The 22,029-nt window shown below is 43.0% G+C and overlaps 1 protein-coding gene across 9 annotated transcripts in view; it reads right to left on the minus strand.

Moving 5' to 3' along the window:
- Nucleotides 1–3,901: 3,901 nt before the first annotated feature.
- Nucleotides 3,902–22,029, minus strand: part of CELF2 (CUGBP Elav-like family member 2) — a 313,311-nt gene continuing 295,183 nt past the window's right edge. For 5 of the 9 annotated variants that reach the window (XM_028162880.2, XM_057543107.1, XM_057543110.1 and 2 more), the window contains exons 11-14: nucleotides 16,993–17,190; nucleotides 12,476–12,619; nucleotides 9,144–9,315; nucleotides 3,902–7,766 (exon numbers count right to left, since the gene is read on the minus strand). In XM_028162880.2, the coding sequence (XP_028018681.1) occupies nucleotides 9,188–9,315; nucleotides 12,476–12,619; nucleotides 16,993–17,190 (470 nt within the window). In that variant the 3' untranslated portion in view covers nucleotides 3,902–7,766; nucleotides 9,144–9,187. The remainder of the gene's footprint in view (nucleotides 7,767–9,143; nucleotides 9,316–12,475; nucleotides 12,620–16,992; nucleotides 17,191–22,029) is intronic. The other 4 variants (XM_057543108.1, XM_057543109.1, XM_057543111.1 and 1 more) reach the window with 1 other exon arrangement.

Genomic DNA, 22,029 nt, shown 5'->3' on the forward strand with positions numbered 1-22,029 from the left:
GGGCCAGCTAGCGCCTCAAAGCTGGGGATTTTTATTTGGGGCTTTGACCAGTTGCAGAACACATACTATGTCTTTTATATTTTTGTATGTAATGTACATATTTATATATTTTTTATTTTTAAAAACATCCTTCAGATGCGGGCAGGCAGAAGTTGGTGCCAGGCAGCTTTGCTGCCAGTAGGGAAAGGTTCAAAGAAATGGTGCATTCCCCCTAAAGCAGCTCCCGCCTGACAGACCCTCAGCCCCTCAAGCTGTGGCTCTGAGCTGGTCTCCGAGCACGCAGCTCCTGGCTGGTGAGTTCCGGAGTGGGGGACGATGGAATCGGGGCTGCAGACCTGAGAGCGGAATATGTTGGTGTTCATCCTTTGTTCCCTGAGGCTCAGAGCTCTTCTTCCCATTATTGCCTCAGATGTGTCCTTTTTCACAGAGAGGATTCTTTCTAGCAGTGTGACTGATGCTCAAGTAAGGCCACCAACTCTTCAGCACCCGAGCCCAGTTCATGTACACCAGTGGTTTTAACCTTTTTTAAAAAACAGAACCTCTACTCCAACCTCAAACTGCATGGGCTCCAGTAAGCACGTCTGTCTCGACCCTTTCATTTTGCTACCCTTGGTTATTTCTCTTATCTCTCACTTTCACTAGAAGTTTTTGGTTTGCTGACATATATATGAGTAGGAGGTTTGGGGTGGGAGGAGGCAGAGACTGGACGAAGAATTTTGGATTATCTGGGGATTTTCATTAACCGTCTCTCTGTCCCTCGCTATCAGGGATGACTAAGATTTGTTTTATAAAGGATTAGGATGCCTGTGCCATTTTGCAAGTAGAAGTTTACGACTTTTTCTTCAAATCAAACATCAAGCAAGAAAAACAAATCTAACATAAAACCTCAAAGCAAAAAAATCCAACAGGAAATGCCATTCTGTTCAGACTTATGGCCTGTAGGAAAAATTTCAAAAATATTCCTTCAAAGGACCAAGCAGCAGGCCTCCCATATAAGCTTTGCAACTGTTACAGGATGTCTCTCCTCTATAGCTTTGAAATTTTACCCTTCTCATCCTGAGTGATCAAACCCCTTCTCTTGCTTTCTCTCATTTTGCAGTCCTGAATAGACCCGCCATTGCTCTCCAGCAGGGTATGGTTCTAGTGTCATCTCATTTTGGAAAAACTTCGGTGCAGACCAGCATTATTCTTGGATCTGCCTTTCTTTTTCATCCCCTTTCTTCTGAGCCTAAAGAGATGGATCACATTTAGAAAGGCAGTTGGGTTTTCTAGGTTAGGGCAGATTCTGGACGCTTTCCAGGTGTCTTTTGGCGGCGAAGCGACTGCTCTCTTCTGCCGCCCTCAGCGCCTGGGTAGAGATTTGCCAGGGCCACCAGTAAGGGCATGATTTTCCAGATGACTCTTGCTAAAATGCACCAGGAAGAACTTCCCCCCACTCCATTTTGTTTCCAAAGTCAATTTATTGAATATTAAGTCATAAAGCCAGTGATCATAATTTTAATGAAAAATAACCTGTATCACTCAAGACAGAAAAGAACAAAAATACTCCTTAGAAACACTGCTTTGAAAAATAATCACATTAACTTTACACACAAGAATCCTTTCTTAAGCTTTATTTAAGAAATCGAGTACTATATAGTTCAATATATATAAGACACATCCAGTATTGTGTTCCTGATAGCAAGTGCATAGATTTTGTTAAGATATCATTTTCACTCGATATAAACGTTTCATGGTCACATGAAGATAATATTCCCAGTGATTTTGCCCAAGCATGAGAGGAGAAAACAGAACACAGCAGAAATAGTGAACTACAACAGAGATGAAAAACAAAAACAGCGAATTAGCAGAACAGTCGATTCCTGATAAGTGAATAAGCTGATTGTTTGGTCACAATGTTTTTATTCACTTATCAGGAACGATTCACAGTACATTAATGTTCACTGTGTTTCCTAGCCTGCCAGCTAAGAGTGCCAGCCCGAGATTGCTCGTAACTGCTGTGGGCTGTGCAGATATGTGGCTTCCATCAGCAAGGTAAACGTTGACAGGTCTGTCATTTCCCAAGGTGGTCCATGTATGGCAAGCAGATACACCTTGCTGACACTGCAGTGGTGTTTTACAGAATCAAAAGGGTAAGTGTGAATTTAGGCAGGGACAAACTTTACAGTCTTAAGTGCTTAAGGGAACTAGCATTTTTGTCCCCTTCTTTGGAGAATTATTGTGTTGTTTTTCCAAAACAACAACAAAATCTGGCTTTGTCTTTCCCTTCTTTTGCTTAGCATGAGTATTTTGCCTTGGTCAAATGGTGGACCTATATACTTATATGACTTAAATATTTAAAAAGTAAACACTTGCATCTTGGAAAGAATCGATCACCCTCTTTACCCTCTTCTCCCCTCCCTCACACCCTCCACCCCCCCCCCCCCCAATAATAACATAACAAGAAAGAAAAAGAAATCACACCCATAGCCGTCTTTTCCCACTAATGTAAGCAGTGGGTTTTCAGAGGCAAACTGATGAAGGCTCTGATGAGATTTAAAGCAGAAGTATTGGCAGGAAGTCAGCTCTCATCTGTGCAGGTTTAGAGCTGGTGGAAGTTACTTCACTGAGGTGTTCGGCCTATGGGGGAAAGAGCCTCCTTCCCTCCGCCTCACCCGGCCCCTCTGTTGTTGAGCCGACTGGAAAAGACAGTCTAGGGGTCAGAGGGGCTGCCGAAACCGGAGGGTGAGGAGCCTGAGCACCTGCAGGGAAAATCTCCTTGGCGGCCAGAGGAAGGCTGCCGGTGCTGGGCGGCCTGAGTCGGACAGAGCTTGTGCGTCTGGAGAGTGGGAGGGAGAGCTGAGGCAGGGAGCAGACGTCAATGGAATCGTGTAAGAGCACTTGGAGCAGTCAGATTCCTGAGCACAAGAGACGGGTGGAAGAGGGAGGAGGGCCTGCGGCGTCAGCTCTCGAGGGCTACAAGGAATGGTTTTCTTCTCTACTTCTCTCTTTGCTAGCTGGGGTTGGGGCGATCGTGGGGGACAAGGCTTTTTACAAAATGTGCACTCATTCAGGAAGGAGTGTGTGGGTGCCTGTGGCCTTCCTGGCTTTCATTGGGAAATGGATGATATATTATGAAGACTTGGGCATGAGAAACTTTACCTCTTCCCCCTCCCATCCCACCGGACTGAGTAGAGCTTCCATTTGAGCCCTTGCAAGTATTTCTTTTCTCTTCCATTAGTTTTAATAATTAAAGCTGCTCCTGGATTCAGTTAGCTCTAAAAATAAATAATTTAAATTACTTTTCTATACACATCTATTGATTGATGGCAACGCATAGATTTAAATTTAACCCCTTTCACATCTATTCACCAGGTAAGTAAGTTTATTTTTTCTTCCCTTGAGAGCTCACCTCTTTCTTTTAAAAAATGTGACTGGTTTCTGAGAAGAGTTTGATGGTAATGAATGATATGCCTTTGGACTCATGGGTAGGCAGAAGAAACCCCAGCTCTGCTGCTTCTCTGCTGAAGGTTATGCAGCAAAGCAGAGCCATTTTTAATGAATGTTAAGAACTGCATACATATACCCAAGGGAAGGGGAGAGAGGGGCAGAGAGAAAGTGAAATATACCAGTGTGGTGAGAAGACCGGATAAGGTCTTGGCAAATCCAACTCTGTAGGTGGACCATAGAAATAAGTATAAATCTTGGAAGCAGTGGTTAAAATAGGCTGTTGTACATAAATTAGAGGTGGCTGGTGTGTAGTTTCCCCCTTCCCCAAATCAGATATTCACTTAGGTGGAATCGACTGTATCTTATTACACGACATATAGAAAAAAAAACATACGTGAAACAGTGAGGTGTGTAGATGTATCACCAACATATAATGGCTACCAACAATACAACACTCAGAGAGAGAAACAAGTATTAGGAAAATGGTTTAATATTGGAGACAGAAGCAAAAAACTGCATCACACAATAACATACGTTACAAAAATAAGTTTGACTGTTTCAACTACACGGTTATGTTCACAATGAGGACAGAAGAATCAGAAAAAACTTTGATCTAAACAGCAAAAAAGCAAACCCCTAAAGTTTTAACTAATACATTTATCCACTTAAAGTGACTGAGTACTTCTAAATCTAATTACCTTATTGTGTAACTGCACAATACAGAATAAAAAGTGAAACTTACTGCTGTATTTTAAGACAAAATTCTAATGCTAGATATAAGCAAAGGGAAAAAAGAAATCAAGCCAAAGTTTTTAATTCTCAAAAGAAAAGCAACTTTCTTTCTATCAACCAGAAATCAAACTTGAAATCAGTCATTGTCAGGGGGCCCACTAGAGTAAGCCACAAAAATTTCCATTTTTTTTTTAATCTCCAGTATAAAAAGTTCCACTGGTACAAAATGCATAAGTACAATCAGTTGTAGAAATAGGAAAGCCTGCGTATTTTTTTTTTTGGCTCAAATTCCATCAAACAACAAAATCCAAATGCATCAATAAAACAGAAACAATACTCAAATGGTCTTACAGTTTTCCACTAGGTTGCATTAACTTTGGCTTTTCTCAGACAATATTTAAAAACTATTTTGTAATTCTAAACAAAATGATATTATTAATCTACAAACAACAATTCTCACAGCACAAAAAAACACAAATACATTTTTTTTGTATGACATTATTCAAAAAGGTAATGAAACTACAGGTTTTTTTAAAATTTTATTTCTTCTTGTTAATTAGCACTTAAGATAATAAAAACAGAAACAGTAAAATGAGTCCAGAGTAGCACAAGCCAAAGAACTATAACCCCTATGGTGAAAGAAAGATGAACTTGTTACGCCTTTGAGGACTGCCATTTGATCGCAATTCTCTAATTTAGTTTAAAAATGACTATTGTCTACACTTGATTTTAAAAAAAGCAGTTTCCCTGTGTGTTTGTTTTTTCTTCTGGCACAGGCCCTTCGCACCCTTGCAGCTTTTTCCTTTTGATATTAAAAGAGAAAGTGAAGAAAAGGACAACTTGTCTTTGAGGAGGGTTATCTTTTTAGCAATGAAACATGCCCACCCCCCCAAAAAAAGGACTTTCCCTTTAACAGTACAGTCTTGGTTGCCTGCAGAATAAACACTCAGCTCTAAGTGCCCACCCTGAGCCTCTTGTCAAGTGCATTCAGCTCCTCTGGGGGAGATGCAGGCAGCGGGAGGAGGGCACTGGAGCGCTTCTGGCTTCAGTGAAGAAATGGGAAAAAATGGTTTAAGAAGATTTATGTATACTTGATAAGAGGTTCTGAATGAGACAGTCTAGGAAGTTCAAATGGTGTTGTCTTATGTTCTTATGGACGTATCTGTGTACCACCATATTATCATCTACACGAGAGACAGACAAGTGCGATAACCTCTGTTATTCAGCTGCTTGCTGCAGGAAGTACAAAATAGCCCTCGAAGGATGAAGGAAGGCCCCAGCAGTAGTAAACACGTGTGAGGATAATACAGATCATTTCATTGTAAGTGCATGTGCTATAAGAAGGAAACTTTTTTTTTTTTTGCATCATTAGAGGCTAGTCCTTTCCATCCCAGGGCTATCGCATCCACACACAATATTAAACCAAACAGGGTGGTGAGCGGGAAAAGGAGGAAGGAAATGGAGCCAGCAGTTTCTGAACTCCATTAGAGAGACAAAGAAGCTTCCAGAAAGGCAGGAGTGTGTTTGTTTTGGGACTGTGGGGATGACTGGGGTTTGTCTGTCAGGACAGCAAGAGACCTGCTCACATGAAGTGAACGTCAAAGAAATATGGTGCTTTAGAAAGTGGCAGCAGGAACGGGTGCTAGGTATTTGGTCAGTAACTGTGATGAAGAACTGAGTTTGCCTTTGATGGTCAGTCCCCTTTAGATGCATTCAATTCAAAAGAAACAAAAAGGCAGGGAAAAGGACTGTCAGCTTCTAACTCCAGACACCTTGCTTATTCAGAGGTATCCACTGCACAATGGCTGATAAGAAACATTAATGTGGGAATATGTAAGAAACAAAACCAAAAATCCCTCAAAAGACTACCCCATCATCACAAAGCCGTTTAACTGGAAGGTATATGAAATTATTCTAAACTGGAACATACCGCTAACCTGATCTCAAAAGCATATTGAATTTAAGGTTTATTTAGGTGCTTGACTATCTACTGTTCCCCTCAGAAGGTTTATCCAGTAAACTCTTTTTAAAGTGTATTTTTTTCCTTCCTTTTGGCTCTCAACCAAAGGATAATAGTAGTAAAGACAGAAACAACTCAAAGATATATGCAGGAAAAAAAATCCAAATTAGAAACACCCCAAAACAAACGAAAATGATGACAGCATAAAAAGTTAACATTCCAGATAGCGCTGGGTAGAAAGGGTTAAAAGTTCAAAACTTTCTCACCTTAGAGGTTTCCATATATCATGAAGAAAATACATTGTGAGGTTGCCGTCACAGCATTGATGTGCAGAGTGGTTAAAAAAGTGAGACATGGGCACTTATACAATGTCTTACAAAAAACATCATAGAGAAATAACAAACAATAACAATTTCAGGCAACAAGACCACAGGATAGCAAGTTAACAAACTTTTTAACCTCTTTTTTTTGTTGTTTTTTGTTTTTTAAATATTAGGGATTTATACAAAACACATAATAAAATACCCATGTTATCAAATTACTTCTCACAAGAAACACACTGAAGCTCTAGGAAGGAAGTACCTTTGGAATTTGGCACTATATATTTTCACTTTTTTTCTTTAAAAGAAAAAAAAAATCACATTTTGCTGAACACAAACACATCTAAATAGTCCACAAAAAAAAAAAAAATGACATCAATGCTTTACAAGCCAACACAAAACTTACTCTGGAATAGGTTTTCTTTTTTCCCTCACATGAAATTTTTTGTAAGCAAACAACTTTTTTTTGAAATTCTTTTTTGTTTTAAGTAAACCAATTCTAAACTTGTCTTATCAACAAAGAACATTAAGACCATAAGACTCATGATGAAACCACAACTTAATTCACAGAAGCACCAACGTAACAGTTTACAGTAACCTTTCTCCTGTACATTGAAACAGTATAAAATATAGGTAATTTCATGTGCATTAAACCATGGATTGTCTAACTGTGAGTCAGTTCAGCAAAAGGTGACACAAATAGGTAGCATTTGCCCCAAAACAGGGTAAATATTTTTCTTATACTAATCTACAAAAAGTGGTTCTATATATATATCTTAATGAGAAAGTGAGCCACCTAAAATGGCCTTATCAAAAAACTTTACACTGCCTGAAAAATGTAAAAACTATTACAGACCTCTAGAGACTTAAAATCAGACAGTTTTTTTCTCAAACTGTTTTTGGAAGTAGTCTGTTAGAAACCAACATTCTGTGTCCCTGGACACATATTGCTATTGTTACCAGTGACCGGGAAGAATGCCAATCCCTGTATAATACTTTCAAGTCTGTTTTATGAAAAGAAAAAAAAAAAAAAAAAAAAAGAAACATTTTTGCCACAGGTTTTTTCCTATTATTAATTTGTGTAATAATAAATTTCAGTCTTGCATGAATGCAGCAATGTTTTTCACATTGACTTCCCAGAATTCATAGCTAGATGAGGTCACATGCAAATTTCAAAGGTCAAACTAGATCAAAGGTCAGTAGGAGAACCAAATATGATGTGAGGTCAGAAAGACATCAGAAACAATGACGGGACGATGAAACTTTTTTTTGAGACGCCACAGGGACATGCTAGGCAAACGGTGAACTAACGGGCATGAAGATGTCTAGGGAGAAAACAGGGAGAGTAAAAAGTTACACAGAATCTACGCAGCAGCAACAAAATCACTCTTCAGGGTGCAGGAGAAAAACTAATGCAAATCTTAGGTCATTAGGGAGTCTACGAGCCATCCATGTAATTTGCATTTCTTACACTCTTTATCCACAGCACAAAGGAACCCAAGAGAATCCATCCGGAGAGGGAGAGGGGATGGATTCTGGGTGTTTTGGGGTGAGGGGCTGGCAAGGGATGGGGGGGAGAGGGTCCAGTTTCAACGAATGTAACAGATGGGGAAAGTCAGACGACTGAACTGTAAACTAGATAATGGCAGTTACGAACAAAATCATCAGACAGATACAGACACTGAGAGGATAAAGCATGGACTTGAGGCCTAGGGTTCAACGGTGAAAAAAAGCCCATTCCTAGAACGATTCCTCTAGAGACTACTTCAGAAGGATCTGGCTAGCACAGAGAGCTGCTCTTTAGGTACCCAATAAGTTAACAATAGGCAATAAATAACTTCCATTATTTCTGAGGCAGTAAAAATTTTGTACAAAAATAGAAATGCTTTTTTTACAAATAAAATTTACAGGCCTGTGGCTTTCTTTTTATGTAGTATTTATGTATTACTTATTTATTATTAAATTTATCTTTCAAGAAACATCAAGTATTTTCACTCATTTTTAATTTTTAAACCCTGTAGCTTTAAGAAACAGATCTCTAAATCTTTTTTTACATTAATCCTTTCTAAAAACTAAAATAAAACAATAACAAAATAGACAACCAGTGTAATAATCTGACCAATAAATGTCATGTTTCTTTGAACCCTAAAATAAAATCCTACTTATTAAAACAAACCAAATGTAGTGGAAAGACATTTTGTATTGTTTTTAAGTGCTTCTCCTGGCTTTTCTCTCGCGCTAGGCCACCGCCTTACCCTCTATGAACAGCTGGCGCCCCTCTGCGGGGTGGGCGCGGGCAGGAGGGGCGAATTCTCCAGGCAGTGCTCTGGGGCACGGGGTGGGGGAGGGGGAGAGGGGGTGGGTCTCAGAGTTAGAATTGCACGTTAGCCTTTGTTTGCCTTTTAAGTTCTTAAGATGTCATTTATTGTGTATGTGTTTTTCTTTAAAAAAGCAAAAAACAAAAAACAAAAAAGGTAAAAGGAGATTCAAAATTGCAAAACAAAGGAGAATACAGTGGCACAAGTGGAGGAGGAGTTTACTCGATAGAAACAAGGTAGCCGAGTTTATGGCGAACTGGGTAGGGGGCCGGGAGGGGGTAATGGAGGCCTTATTGTAAAAATAACCGTCTCTCTTGGTAAAAGTTGGCAATGTGGTCCTCCTCTGCCTTTCCTGTTGAGCCCAGGCTGGCTCGTGGGACTTACCCTAAGAAAGCTAAAATAAGAGCAGGGAGCCTCTGGGGTTAGGATCAGTAAGGTTTGCTGTCGTTTTTGGAGCGCTTCAGCTGGACCTTCAAGCGTTTCATGCCAATCTGAAAGCCATTCATAGCCTGGATAGCAGCTTGCGCAGACACGGGATTGTCGTAGCTAACAAAACCTGGAAGACACAAGCGGAAGGAGGGTGGGAATCAAGATGGAGAGGCAGGGGAGCAAAGGAGGGTGGCTGCAGATGCAAAGTGACACGTGCCCAGCCTGCGGCCTCGGGTCAGCTCTACTCAGTTCACAGACTGCAGGTCACCGTTTTAGGGGCAACACTGAAAACATCCACTGAGAAGCAGTGGAGAAGCTGGCTGGACCGGTAACTTGCTATCAGGAGAACAAAACCCCTCCGCAGAAAGCTAAAATCTCAAACATTGAGTCAATTTAGTCTGTTTACTGATTTCAGTCAAACCTGTTTGTGTTTCAAGTCCCTTAGAATCCTGAAAGAGCCTCCAGTACATCAGAAAGTAAGTGCTGCTCCTAGAAGCAGTGGTATAAATATTCTAGGTCTCCAAGGGCCCCCAGAGGCTCACATGCCCCAACCAGGCGGGGTTTAAAAGCAGGATAATTAAGGGAAGGGCTGGATAACCGGTATGCTGCCCAAGAACCTGACTGTTTCCATTCCAATTCTCCATGTATACAGGATGGGGTCAGTTGGTGAGTTAACTTGAATAATTTCTACTTGATTTTTACCACTTGGAGCTGTTACTGAGAGGAACCTAGGGGCCCAGGGGAAATGCTGTGCGGTCTCCTTATCTCAACTTCCATTTTCAAAGCTCCAGTGAATTCAGCGGAATGGAAATTGCTACCTTGTATCCCCAGCTGTCCTGGAGAATAAACAAACAGTCGTCTAAACAGCTCAGGGCTTCACAGCCATCCTGACATACTTCCCACCACCTTTCTCTGTGCCAACACTCAGACGCTTCTGACGACCACCCAGGCTCTGCCAAAACCCAGAAACAGAATTCTGACCACATAGTTTTGTTTCAGCACTGGGGGTGGGGGTTACATGCAAAAGTTTCTTTAGTTAATGCTAGTGCAAAAGTATATTGTCCCTACTTACTTTTGTTGTTGAAAGGAAGTTATACTGATTGGATTTCAGCTCTGACCATCCACTGTTCAGAAGGTCTTATACCAAGTTCTCCATCTATCTACTATTAAAGTATAAAGCCAAGGAGAACATTCCTTTACAAATTAGAGGAGGAAGAAAGGGACATAAATATACCTTTAGCAGAGTTCTCAGCTGATAAAAATAGGCATACAGTATAAGCAGAATAGCTTCTCATAGGCTGCCTGTATGCAAAATGGTGGTTTAAATTTTTATTAAATTTAAATTCCCAATAAATGTGATCTTGAATCTAAGATTTTTGCTGATTTTCTCCTTTCCTCCTAGGTCTTATCCAGAGGTAGCAAGATGATTGAAGAATGGAAATGGGTCAAGGGCAAAGTGGATAACAAAACCTGGCCAAGAGCTTAGGATGAAGAATGGGGTACCATGTTATGACTAGCAAACCTGGGACCCCAAGAAGTTAGGCTGTCTGACCGAGACACCTACGTATGGGATGTTACAGCTTTTTAATAAAAACTGAAAACATAGTGCATAACACTAAATACAATTGTCTGATGCATTATTATGAACACAGTGGTTAAGTAGTTTGGGGGCTGATATAATCTCTTTTCAAGACAGTAAATATTTTCTCAAAATCAAACCATGAACTACAATCCTTTTTCTAATCTCCAAATAAGCTCAGGACATTGTTTAGCGATGAGGACTGTAAATGTCTGGCTCGAAGCCTTGTTCAGGGAAGCTCCCAATGGGGAGCTCTTACTGAGACGTGCACACACCCTATATAACAACTTACTTTTCATTTCACTCTCTCATGAACCATTACAAGGGCGTTTATATACCTGTAATGGGTTCAGGCTAACAGCCTTTCCACTTGGATAAAAATAGTGACTTGAAATGGCTGACATGCTAATTCCCCCAACAACAGGGGCTTCAGACCTTCCTGGGTGACAGTACAGAAATCAGAAGGACGTTACGCGAGTGGAGTTTCAGAAGCCAGAGCACTCTCCTTAGACTGGCCACCCATCGCCAGTCAGCTGAGCGCCAAGTCAGAGTTTGTGCCTCTGCAAGAGCCGTCCTCACCTTTCCTTTGATGCTTTCCTTTTCACCATGCACACTTCTATTTGTTCTCCTCTGCCCACATCTGTTCTACTTTGTTTTGTTTTGTGCTACTCTTAGCACCTATGACCAATGTGAGTCATTAAATTGGAGGAGTGATTAAAGCAAATGTTACATCTCAAACTGGCCAGAACTTGCCAAGTGAGAAATATATACTCTGAACATTCTAGCCTCTAAACTACTTTGGGGAACACAAGGGTTCAAAAAATAAAACAAGAACTAGATTTAATGAATGTTCTCCTCCTCTGTGAAACACTAGGGCATGCAGTGAGCCTGCCATACTCTCTCAGGGAGCAAAAATGGCCCAGGGAGCCAGAGTCCAGGCTGCCTGACAAAGGAGACCGTGACAGCTCGGGCCACCGAGGAGCTGGGATGTCCAGTGTTCTGAGAACACCTGCATCTCCTGTGCTCTCCACCCACTCAGGCAGCCACTGCAGATCCCAGCATCCCAGCACACCGCAGCACTTCATGTCACCATGAGCTAAACCAGCCACCGTCCCCAGGGCTCGCGGAGCTGCAATGTTGGGCATGGCCTGAGCACACCCCTACTGTGAAGGAGTGCGCGTTGATTAGTGTGTTTTTATGTACATCCAGATGCTGAACAATAAGCCCCCAATACAGTGTGCTGCCTACACCCACAGGGTCTGAGTCCCAGTGGACCTGGAAGGGTATGGCGTTTGCGGCAAAGTGTCTGCAGTGGCATCCTGTGTCAGGAGTCTCAACTACACTACGGTCTGTAAATTACTTCCATCCGGTGAAGCCTGTGGTTCAAACGGGGGGCCCGAAGAGACTGCTGCTGGTCAACAATGAAAAGGGGATTAGTTATAGGTAGTAAGACCCTTGAGTGCAGTATAGAGCATTACCTACTATTTGGACATTTAATTTCCCAGATCTTTCCTTTTTCCCAGGTCTTTTCTCTCTTTTTGATGAGATGACTTGGCCCAGTCTGCTTACATGGACCCAGACGACCTGGAACCACCACACACACTGAAGGCCCTATCCTGGCATCTAAAACACTGGCCATTATGTTTTCCTTCCCATGACTCCTTACTGGCAGTGCACTGTGTATTCTAGCTGGGTTTCTTTTGCATACCAAAGCACTTGCTCAGATTGGTCTGTTTGTCAATGAAGACTTTAGCAGAGATAACATTTCCAAAAGGCATGAACATCTGCAGGATGTCCTGGTCTCCAAACTCCTGTGGAAGGTGGTAAATAAAGAGGTTTGCACCCTCTGGACCTAAAGAGGGAAAAAAAAAAAAAAATCAGAGTAAGGTATTCTGCACTTCTGAATTCCCAAAGCCTCTTCTTAGGAATGCTTTAACAACAGATGGGCTAAGCACGTGGCTTTCTCTCATACGGAAAGAGATGGATACAAGTCCAGTGCTGGTATGTCTTTTAGGACAGGAGTCGTCCTTCACATTTTCCTGACTTCCAAAGAGACACCAGTTAAGAATGGCTTCCTTTTCATCGATAATCTGTGGGTCACATTTGCTTACTGCGCGTGAGCCCGTATCTTCAGTCTTCCTGGGCATGAAGGCGGCAGACAAGGGGTAGAGTGGGGCAGGAGAATGCAGTTGTGGGTTTTCCCCACGTGGCCATGTTTTATAGTACATAGTATATATTCTCTCTTGGATACAGTGTCCTGTGTATTCTAAGCAAATTGCAGCAATTTAGAAGTAATGAATGTAGCAGTAATGCTGCTTGGATTTCTCAATCATTTACCTAATTATCCATCCAGTTCTGATTTGGCAGATCTCTTAACACACAGTCTAATAATCATCTTTCTTAGAAATGACTGGCAATGAGTCAAGGCAGGAAAAAGTAGGTGCTAGAGTTTCACAACTGGGCTCGGAATTACACCACTGGGAATTAGCCTTGCAAATTGAGCGCCTGAGGTGCACAAGCTGGTCAGAGACTAAGCGAAGCCTGGTTCTTCGCTCTTCACCATCACTTCCAGAAATACAAGGAACAAGGACAGAGTAGGGGCGATCTTAGCTACACCGGACAGGAGAGCCCTCTTAAGTTCCTTTCCATTTCATTCTCCCATCTCTCCAGCCACCTGCAGAAGAACTAGCCGCAGCTTAAAGGAAGCAGAAAGGAGGGAATCCCAATGATTACAGCAGGTAATCACCTTCTAATATGTCACAGGCGAGAATGCTTTCCAGGTCAGAGGGTGCTTGGGCGAGTTGCAGATCCTTCCCCAGATGGTTCTGGGGAGACCTCAGGGCTGGATGCCTCTAGGATGTTCTGGGCATGGTGTCTGGGAGGGAAGGGAGCTCATAAAACTGGCGACGTTCCCGGGACCTTGACTGACTTTCACAGGAGAGGAACCAGGACTGCCTGCTCCACTGGGAAGCCCCAGGGGACAAGGTGCCCTGGGTTCCCAGGGGCTGGGGGGAGAGTGTCTGTTTGTATGGGCCGAAGAGAAAGAGAACTGGGGTAGAAAGAACTTTGTAAAAATAAAAGGGATAAACATCTTTGCAAAGAAAAGTCAAACCAAGTTTCTTGCCACACACACAAACAATCATAAAAGAAAAAAGTATTCTAATGGGACTTTTCACACGGAAATCTTCTTGAGGCAAATTCCTGAAGCCACAGAGATGAAGCATTTCTTTCTTATTTAAGTGTTAACATGGCCACTTTAATTCTCTGTATTGCTCACAATTTCCAGGGGCATAGCCATGTTCCAGTGCAAGAGACACAGTTTGTATGTAAAGGGGCACAATTACAGGGTTAGGTCCCCCGATGTTTCTTTGTTTAAAAAAAAAAAAAAAACTCTTAAAAAGTCAAAACTTAATATAAATAGATGCAAAACCACAACACTGGAGGTGGGTGTTCTGAGGGCCACTACGCATGTGTGTCCCCTGCAGTTTGTCTATCAGGCAGATCTGGTACTGCCCAGACTGGATATGCCTTCTAAATAGAAGGTCCAAATGCACAAATGAGGATTAATGGGGCCCAATCGGAATTGTGAAGTCATCTCACCTCCTGAAGCCTGGGGGGAAAATGCAATTTTAATGCACTATGACAGATCACCGGCTATGCCTGGATACTCCTGGCCTTCTCGAATGCAGTGCATTCTGAACGTATCCAGGCCAGATAGGGGACTAAGAAAACGGGAAGAAGGTAAACCCAAGGAGGCTGTCTTTTTCCTCATCACCAAGGAATACTTGGATTTTGCAAACTGCCAAAGTCATTAACACTGAAATGAGAAAAAGGTGACTTGGTATGGAAAACCTCTTAATATTCAGTGAAGGAGGCTACTGCCATAGACACCAAGGGTAAAGAAACAGTTTTTTGAGGGTTCAACCTAGGTATCTTCCTTCCGTCTCCCTTCAGTAAAAACCTGCTGACCAACCACACGTTCCTCAGACCTCTAGTATACGTGACTAGCTTGCTAGAGCTCGTTCAGTTGTATCATTGGTCCCAGGTGGCTGGGTGTTCATGTTCCGATTTCTCATAGGGCACCTGATGTAGCAGAAAGCACTGGGGGTGTCTGTATCAGACCGCCAGTTGGGATCTGGAGGCTCTACCTAATTCTGTGTGTGTGACATGCCTCCTGCAAACAGAGGGAGATGGGAGGGGTGTGAAAGAGCTCAGAGGATATTTAGGAATGGCAGGAAACATGGTCAGCTTGCCTGAATTTAGATCTGTAGGGGTGCCATGACCCTTGAGAAGATTTAGCTGGGGAAAATATTAAAACCATTACAAGGCCAGACTGGTTCACTTTGCAGTCGGAAAATATATACCAGGGTACACGACTAAATACATCAAATTGACTCAACTCTCTTGATTAAAGAACAGAACTATGGAGTGGAAAATCTAAAACTCTTATTTAGTAGTGGAATTCATCATGGGGTCTTTCCTTTGCTTCTCAGTATGACCTGCCTTTCAAATTATGTTTTAGTTAAGCTAATGTTAAGACGGTTTAAATTTCTTGAGCACAGGTTAACAGGGTGAGAAGAAGGTGATGAGAAGATGGAAGATGATTTAAAAAGACCTAAACAAACCTGAAACACCATCAAGCACTAACCCATGCTGCTGGTAGCCCACATAGCTAAATATAAATAATCTGGAGCGGGCAGTATGTATTTTGAACTATTTTACATTAATCCCAGAGAATTAATTATTGCACAAGCAGTGCCTAAAACTCAAGGCATAGAAATTTAGGGCAGTGAGCTGGTGTGAAGCAACTTCCGGGCCCAGACCTTCTCCTTAAGCTACTGACTTTCGAGTCTGCTGGTGACAGATGTTTTCTCAGTGACCCAGGTTATACGGTTTGCTGTGAGGCCCTGCTGGGTGAGGGAGAAGTGACCAACACTCTCTAAGACGCACGTGGGGGGACTGGCTTTTATGGTCTCTCCTGAGGACACGGTTATCTGACAGGATCCCTCCTACCACCCTCATTTGTCACCATGGTAGTCAGACCTCAGACACAGGGACCTCAATACAGGCTTTCCTTTGGGAAGGCGAGGTATTTATGACATGGGGTCGCCACACGCCCGGGGAAAACACAGTTGTCTGAACAGTTGTGCAAGTTTTAAAAAAAATCAGTAACAGTCACAGCTGAGAGGAAAGAGAAAGTTGAAAGAATGAAACTCAGATTTTCAACTATCTTCCATTTTTAATGCTGTTACATATAAACAGAAAAATATCTTTCTTTAAAAAAACAAAAACAAAAACACATGAGTATCTTTAAAGCTGTGTCCCTTTTACAATTTCTAACTTAAAAAGAAAAACCCTTCTATTTCTTATAGGACACCATGTTTAAAGTCAAAATATTCAGACAAAAACCAGTCTGGAACTATGGGGTGAGGATATAGGGGAAGGGAAAGAAATTTTAAAAACATCTTCAGCAGTACTTCCCTATTCTAACTTCCTTTCTTGTGTTCAAAACAAGTCAGAAAGAGAATAAATATCACAGTGCAGATTCTGCTTCAAAAGCAACTTCAATCAAGGCGGAAAGAAAGAGACAAGCCCTCCCTATTCGGGCCAGCTCATTAACTGCTTTATAATTAGCTTTCATTTATTCTTAGCATTCACTTCCTGATGTTTATTTTGCCTTACCGGCAGAGAAGCAAGGCAATCAATCACTTATTTGCTTCCCCAGAAGACCCCTGATTAAACCGAGACTGAGTCAATCCTAAGAGTGGATTTTTTCATTAACCTGGAAACCATCGCGGACTAAGAGGCAACTCCACCATCACGGGGGACGTGGACTGCAGGAAAGCTGGGCCGAGCCCACAGGGGGCTGCATCGACCCACCCCTTCCTCTAACAAGGAGTCTGTGTTGAACGGGAGAAACGAGAGGCGGCCCTGATTCGGGAGAGGGGGCTCCCGGTAATTTTTTGATGGCAGCAATCGCTAGGTAATTGCGTACGGCGCACAAAGGGTGAGGAGTCCACCTGAACAGGGAGAGGAACAGTAAAGCTAAATACGACAGGAAAGAAGACTGGAAGGGCCTGTCAGATTCCTTTAAGAAAACCCAAACAAACATGAGTAGGAGAAAGAAAACAACTGCTTTCTCTTAGGACAGTGGCTCGGTAGCAGTTCCCTGGAGCTCTGCTCTGGGCGCGAGCGCCGCCCTCCGGCCCAGGCCCGGGCACCTACCTTCCTTCTGGCTGCCGGCCGCGCTCTGCTGCTGCAGCAGGCTCTGGCTGTACAGCGTGGGCAGCGCCGCGGCCGCGTACTGCTGGATCCCTGAGTAGGCCTGGGTGAGGGCGTCCATGGTGCCCGCCGTGCCATTCGTCAAGCCCGTGGCGCCAAGTCCTCCATTCAGAGCCGCCATACCTGAGAGCATTTGAGCAACTTTACAAAAAACCCAACAATAGAGAAGAGAAACAGCACTTTTCATTAGTGCTTTCCAAAGGAAGTTAGAGAATCATTTGACACAAGTACGACAGCAAGTGCATGCAGCGAGCACAGCAATTACAGCAACAGGAACTTACAGACAAAACCATGAAGTAACAAACTGTAATAATGGCAGATACACAGACGACCACCGCAAACCCCTGAGCAACGGTAAGCCTCACTCCCTAGGCCGGTGACGGAATTCACCGAGGCACCACAAGGAGCCAGTGCATCTGCGCTCCAGCAGCGCGCTGCTGGCAAGGGCTGGGGTTCTTTCTGAAGTAGAAGCCTTCTGCCGCTTAGAGCTTGAGAGCATGTAAAAAAAACACTAGTGGCAGAGGCCTGTGACATCTGTACACTTAACCCACTTACTGGGCTCTTTGAGGAGCCGTGGGATGGCCCCAGGGTTCGAGGGGGAAGGACAGGATTGAAACTCCTCTCCCTTAAGCTGTCTGATGAGGAAACGGCAGAGAGCACGAGCTCTGTACTCAATAAACCAGTGAGTCACCAGTTCCTTGACCGGCTTGCTCAACAGCTGAAGGACGCTGTCAGGGACGAGGACCTTAGGGGAGCCTCGCTGGTGATGAAGAATGAAGGTGCGGGGAAAACGCGGCTCCCTCCCCTCGGTGTAGCTACCTGAAGCTGCTTGTTCAGTACGAAAGGCTAGAAACGGGATGGGCCTGTTCTCAGCAGCAAACAGACGCACGCACAGACAGACAGACAGACACACACACGCACACACCTGAATATTAATCAGTGCCCGTGGAACTGGGGTTTCCGCCAATGAGAGCACCCCATGCCATGTGTTTCAGTCAACTGAAGTGACCCCGTGTCTGAAAAGCTGGATCCTGGCTATTAACCCATGTGAACTGCATGACGGCCAGCACACTTTTTTGACTTTTTTTCCTTGTCTCCTGGCTGCTCTTTTGCTCTATGATGGTTGTTGACTATGTCACTTTTTCCCTGAATACCGAGTGAAAACAAGTAATATTTTATAGAGTGTGAACTTCTCTATAAACTCAGGAAATGGAAGAGGTGACATCATAATTGCCTTGAGTTCCCTTTATGATGAAGACTTTCTTTTTTTTTTAAAGATCTGTTTATGGGAAGAACTTAGTGAAAACATTAATGAAAATCTTGAAGGAATTAGGGCTATTAAGGATGTTAAAATAGCAAAGACGGTTAACTGAAAAAAACTATAAGAAGTCTAATGAGAATAGAGGACAACTAAGATGAGGGTGCTTAGAAATTACACAGAGGAATCAAACCCCAGCATCACCTCAGCACCCCCACCCACAGGACACAGGGGCGGGGGGTGTGCTTACCCCGCCATGCTTCTGTTCTTCCGACACCTTCATCCCTTGTATGAAAAGGACTACACACGAGACAGGAATGAGAGCACGGCCTAACAGCAGAGGAGTCTCATGCAGCCTCAGGTCTGGTGTTCTCCCTGGGGGGCTTGCGGGGACAGAAATGGGCCTTGGGTGACATTTGGGGTGGGGCTGGAGTGTCAAGGAAAGCCTGGGGGCCATGAACATGGAAAGCCAGCTTCCTGAAAAAGTGATTTCGGCAGTTCTAGCCGATACCAACTAAGCTCAAAAGGTGGTGGCCAGCAGAGGTCCTGCTGACGTTGCTTGAAGTTTCTTATTATGAAGGAGTCTATTCTAATTTTTTCTGAGGTGTGTGTTTACCACGGCCAAGGTAGAACAGGTGATTGATTACCAGGTAGAATCTGAAAAACCATCAAAGGAAGATTTCAACTTTTGAGAGTTATTCCTATCAATGATCTAATGTCATTCTGTATTAAACAGTCATTATACTGAAGATAACATTTGTCAATTCAGCTGCTGGTATTTGATTCCATCTAAACACTTTGGACAATCGAAACAGAGGTTTGAAGAAGGTTAGCTGAATAAAATGCTTCCCCTTAAAAGAACAGGGCTTTCTTCGAAAAGGCCAAATGGATTGATCATTTCATCCCAATTTCATCTAGACTCCCATGCATGCTATTTGGGTGAGGAAGGCTGGAACAAAAGGACAGGTGTGGCAAACCTCAACGAGGGAGGGAAGGTCTTTGCAAATAGTCTAGCAATGAAGTTAGTGCGTGTCCAGACTACCACGTGCTTTAACTTAACCGCTCTCCCAGGTCCTCCCTGATGGAGTCCCGGGGAGCTGTGAGATTACCAAGTAAACCTGTGAAAATGACCTAGAAGGACCCACCCATAAAGATGAGCATGAACATCTGGCGTGGCCAGCATGAAGATGGTGCTGAAAAGCAGAGTTGGAGGCGGGGTGCCACAAGCCAACTACAGTTATCTGCACACCCCTCGGCCAGGCTTTATACCAAATAAAGAAAGGGCAAAAGTGAGGAATGTATTCATATAGTCTCATAGATTTGTATCTATTTGCTGGGATAAATTTTCTTTGGTATAGATGGGATATATCCTTCTAAGCTGCAAGCTGATAATGAGGACTTAGGTAAGAAATGTCTAAAATCAGGGTAGATGAATATGAATATGTACAATTAGTGGCACTTGTACTCATGCCTGTGTTAATAATATGGTCACAAGTGTATGTGACGTTGTATGTGCTTGTGTATGTACCTAACTACATGTATCTTTATATATGCCAATAATACAGATTAAAACAGTAATTTCACAAGGCATACCAAGGGTGACAAGCCACCGCAACACTATGCCCAAAGCATCGCATCTTTTCTCTCCTTTACATAAAATATTTCCATAAACACTATTCACCAGGCATTTGTGGCTGGTGATATGCAGATAATCATAACTTTAAACACTCTATGGTAAGCCATTTGGAAGAATTAGCTCATTTAAAAAAGGAAAAATAAGGATGTCATTTGACATACATTTAAGCACAAAATCAGATACAGATTCCTGGGTGGATATAACTGCAAAAAATATTTTCTCTGTCTTCGTTCAGCTATTAGTATATGAACCCTGCCTGGAGAACCCTCAAGTAATCCAGGAGGGAAAGCTCTGTTAGTGAATTGCCCCCATTCCTTCCGTCTGATCTTGCTGATTTCCGCTCTTAGCTTTAGAGCGCTGTCCTTTTTTTAGTCCCTCCTTCTATGTGTGTATTAGGAAGAACAAGGGTATGAAGCTCAAACAGTCTGGTTCAGCTACTTGTCTACCATCCGAAGCTTTATCTTGTGGGGAGCTGAGAGGCCCTCTGGCAGGGAAGGTAGCCAAATTCTCCCGGGATGAGTTCGGGAATTAGCTGGATTCCATCTACCTACTTTCTCCATGGCGCCTTCGTCCATGGAAAAGAGGTGGCTTCACTCAGAAAACCAGAAAACTCTCCTTACGGTAGCAAGTAATGGCTCCTGGGTGGAGTGGGGGAGGAAGTGGTGATGATATGGAAGCTGTGTGTGGCCAACTATTTGTCAGGCTGCCTCTGTCCAGGTAACCGTTTGTTGACTGCCTTCTTATCCAGTAGGACAGGTAGCCTCATCATGTCTGTTAAGGAAGAACAGTCTGAAAGAGGACACTCTATATTAGAAGGTTTTCTCTCGGTATTTGAGAAAGCAAATCTTAGCTCCAAGCCGGTGCCGGGATTGTTAAATAGCTCTGATAGTAATTTACCCAATCAGAAGGAATGTATTTTTCTTTGTGCATGACTTTTGGTTTGATTAAACATTTTTCTAGTTCATACTGTCTAGTAGGGGTTATTTGAAACTAGAAACAGTCTTAATTTCCCATGACCTATATGTACTTACATTAACCCAATGGCAAAGAATTTAAAAAACAAAACAATTTAAGGCTGTTTTTCTTGCCAGGAGCAAAACTGCAATAACACAGGTCCCACACAGGAACTACTCACAGTCTCTCTGCCATTCGACACAGTCCCTCTCCAGTCGCTCACGATAACGATGGGAAAATCCCCGCAAAGGACGACAGAACAGGGTGGAGAGAGGCGGGACCACACAGACAACACACAGCAGTCATGAGCACGTGCTGAGGAGGACAGCCGTTCCCACTGGCCTGTTACTGTGCAGACCAAGGACAGGCAGGCGATCAAATCAAATTCCTTGTTTTAGGGGAACTAGGTCCTGGGGCAAGAGAAGCAGCATGAAGGGATGTGTGCAAACACACGTCTGCAACCGAGGGGAAGGACAAGTGAGTTGGAGCGTCTGCAGAACAAGGTCAGAAACAGGAGGCAAGGCCATGAGGGCTGCTGGCAGGAGGGCAGCTGGAGGCAGCTTCACTGGAGTAAAACATTCTGCTGTCACGCGGCCACCACTTCATTCAACACGTGCTGGCTAATCAACAGCTATCTGGTCGGGAAGGAAAGAAAGCTTTTTCTTGTCTGCTCTTTTTGGCCTTTGGTCAGATAAAACTCAGTCCAAGGTTATGACTGCTTTCCCCAAAGCATTGGAATAAAAGGATTTAATAAAACCTGAACACATTTCCTACCTCTAAATGTATGACTTATCCTCTTATCTGGATTATAAAAGTTAGTCTTCATTTGGATGAGCTCTAAGTGCTTCCTTACCAAACAAATTGCAAGGTATTCTTTTGGGATTTGAAGATATAGAATTATTGGGGTGTTGTTTTTTTTTTTTTTTTTTGCTTTTAAAAAAACTGTACTGCTTGATCACCCTTTAAAAACTGTACACTTAGTCAATCATGGCTTAAAATAAGGCAACTTGCCAAGGACCCTTTTCTTAATGCTTAAAATGGGCAGAGGCTGGGTTGCCTGGTAGGTAATTAGGTCCCCGAGTCAGGCTGTCATGGTCCTTCTGGATGTGGCTATTCTCAGGCACGGGGTAGG

The sequence above is a fragment of the Balaenoptera acutorostrata genome, chromosome 3 (assembly GCF_949987535.1).
Source record: "Balaenoptera acutorostrata chromosome 3, mBalAcu1.1, whole genome shotgun sequence".
Classification (NCBI taxonomy): Eukaryota; Metazoa; Chordata; class Mammalia; order Artiodactyla; family Balaenopteridae; genus Balaenoptera; species Balaenoptera acutorostrata.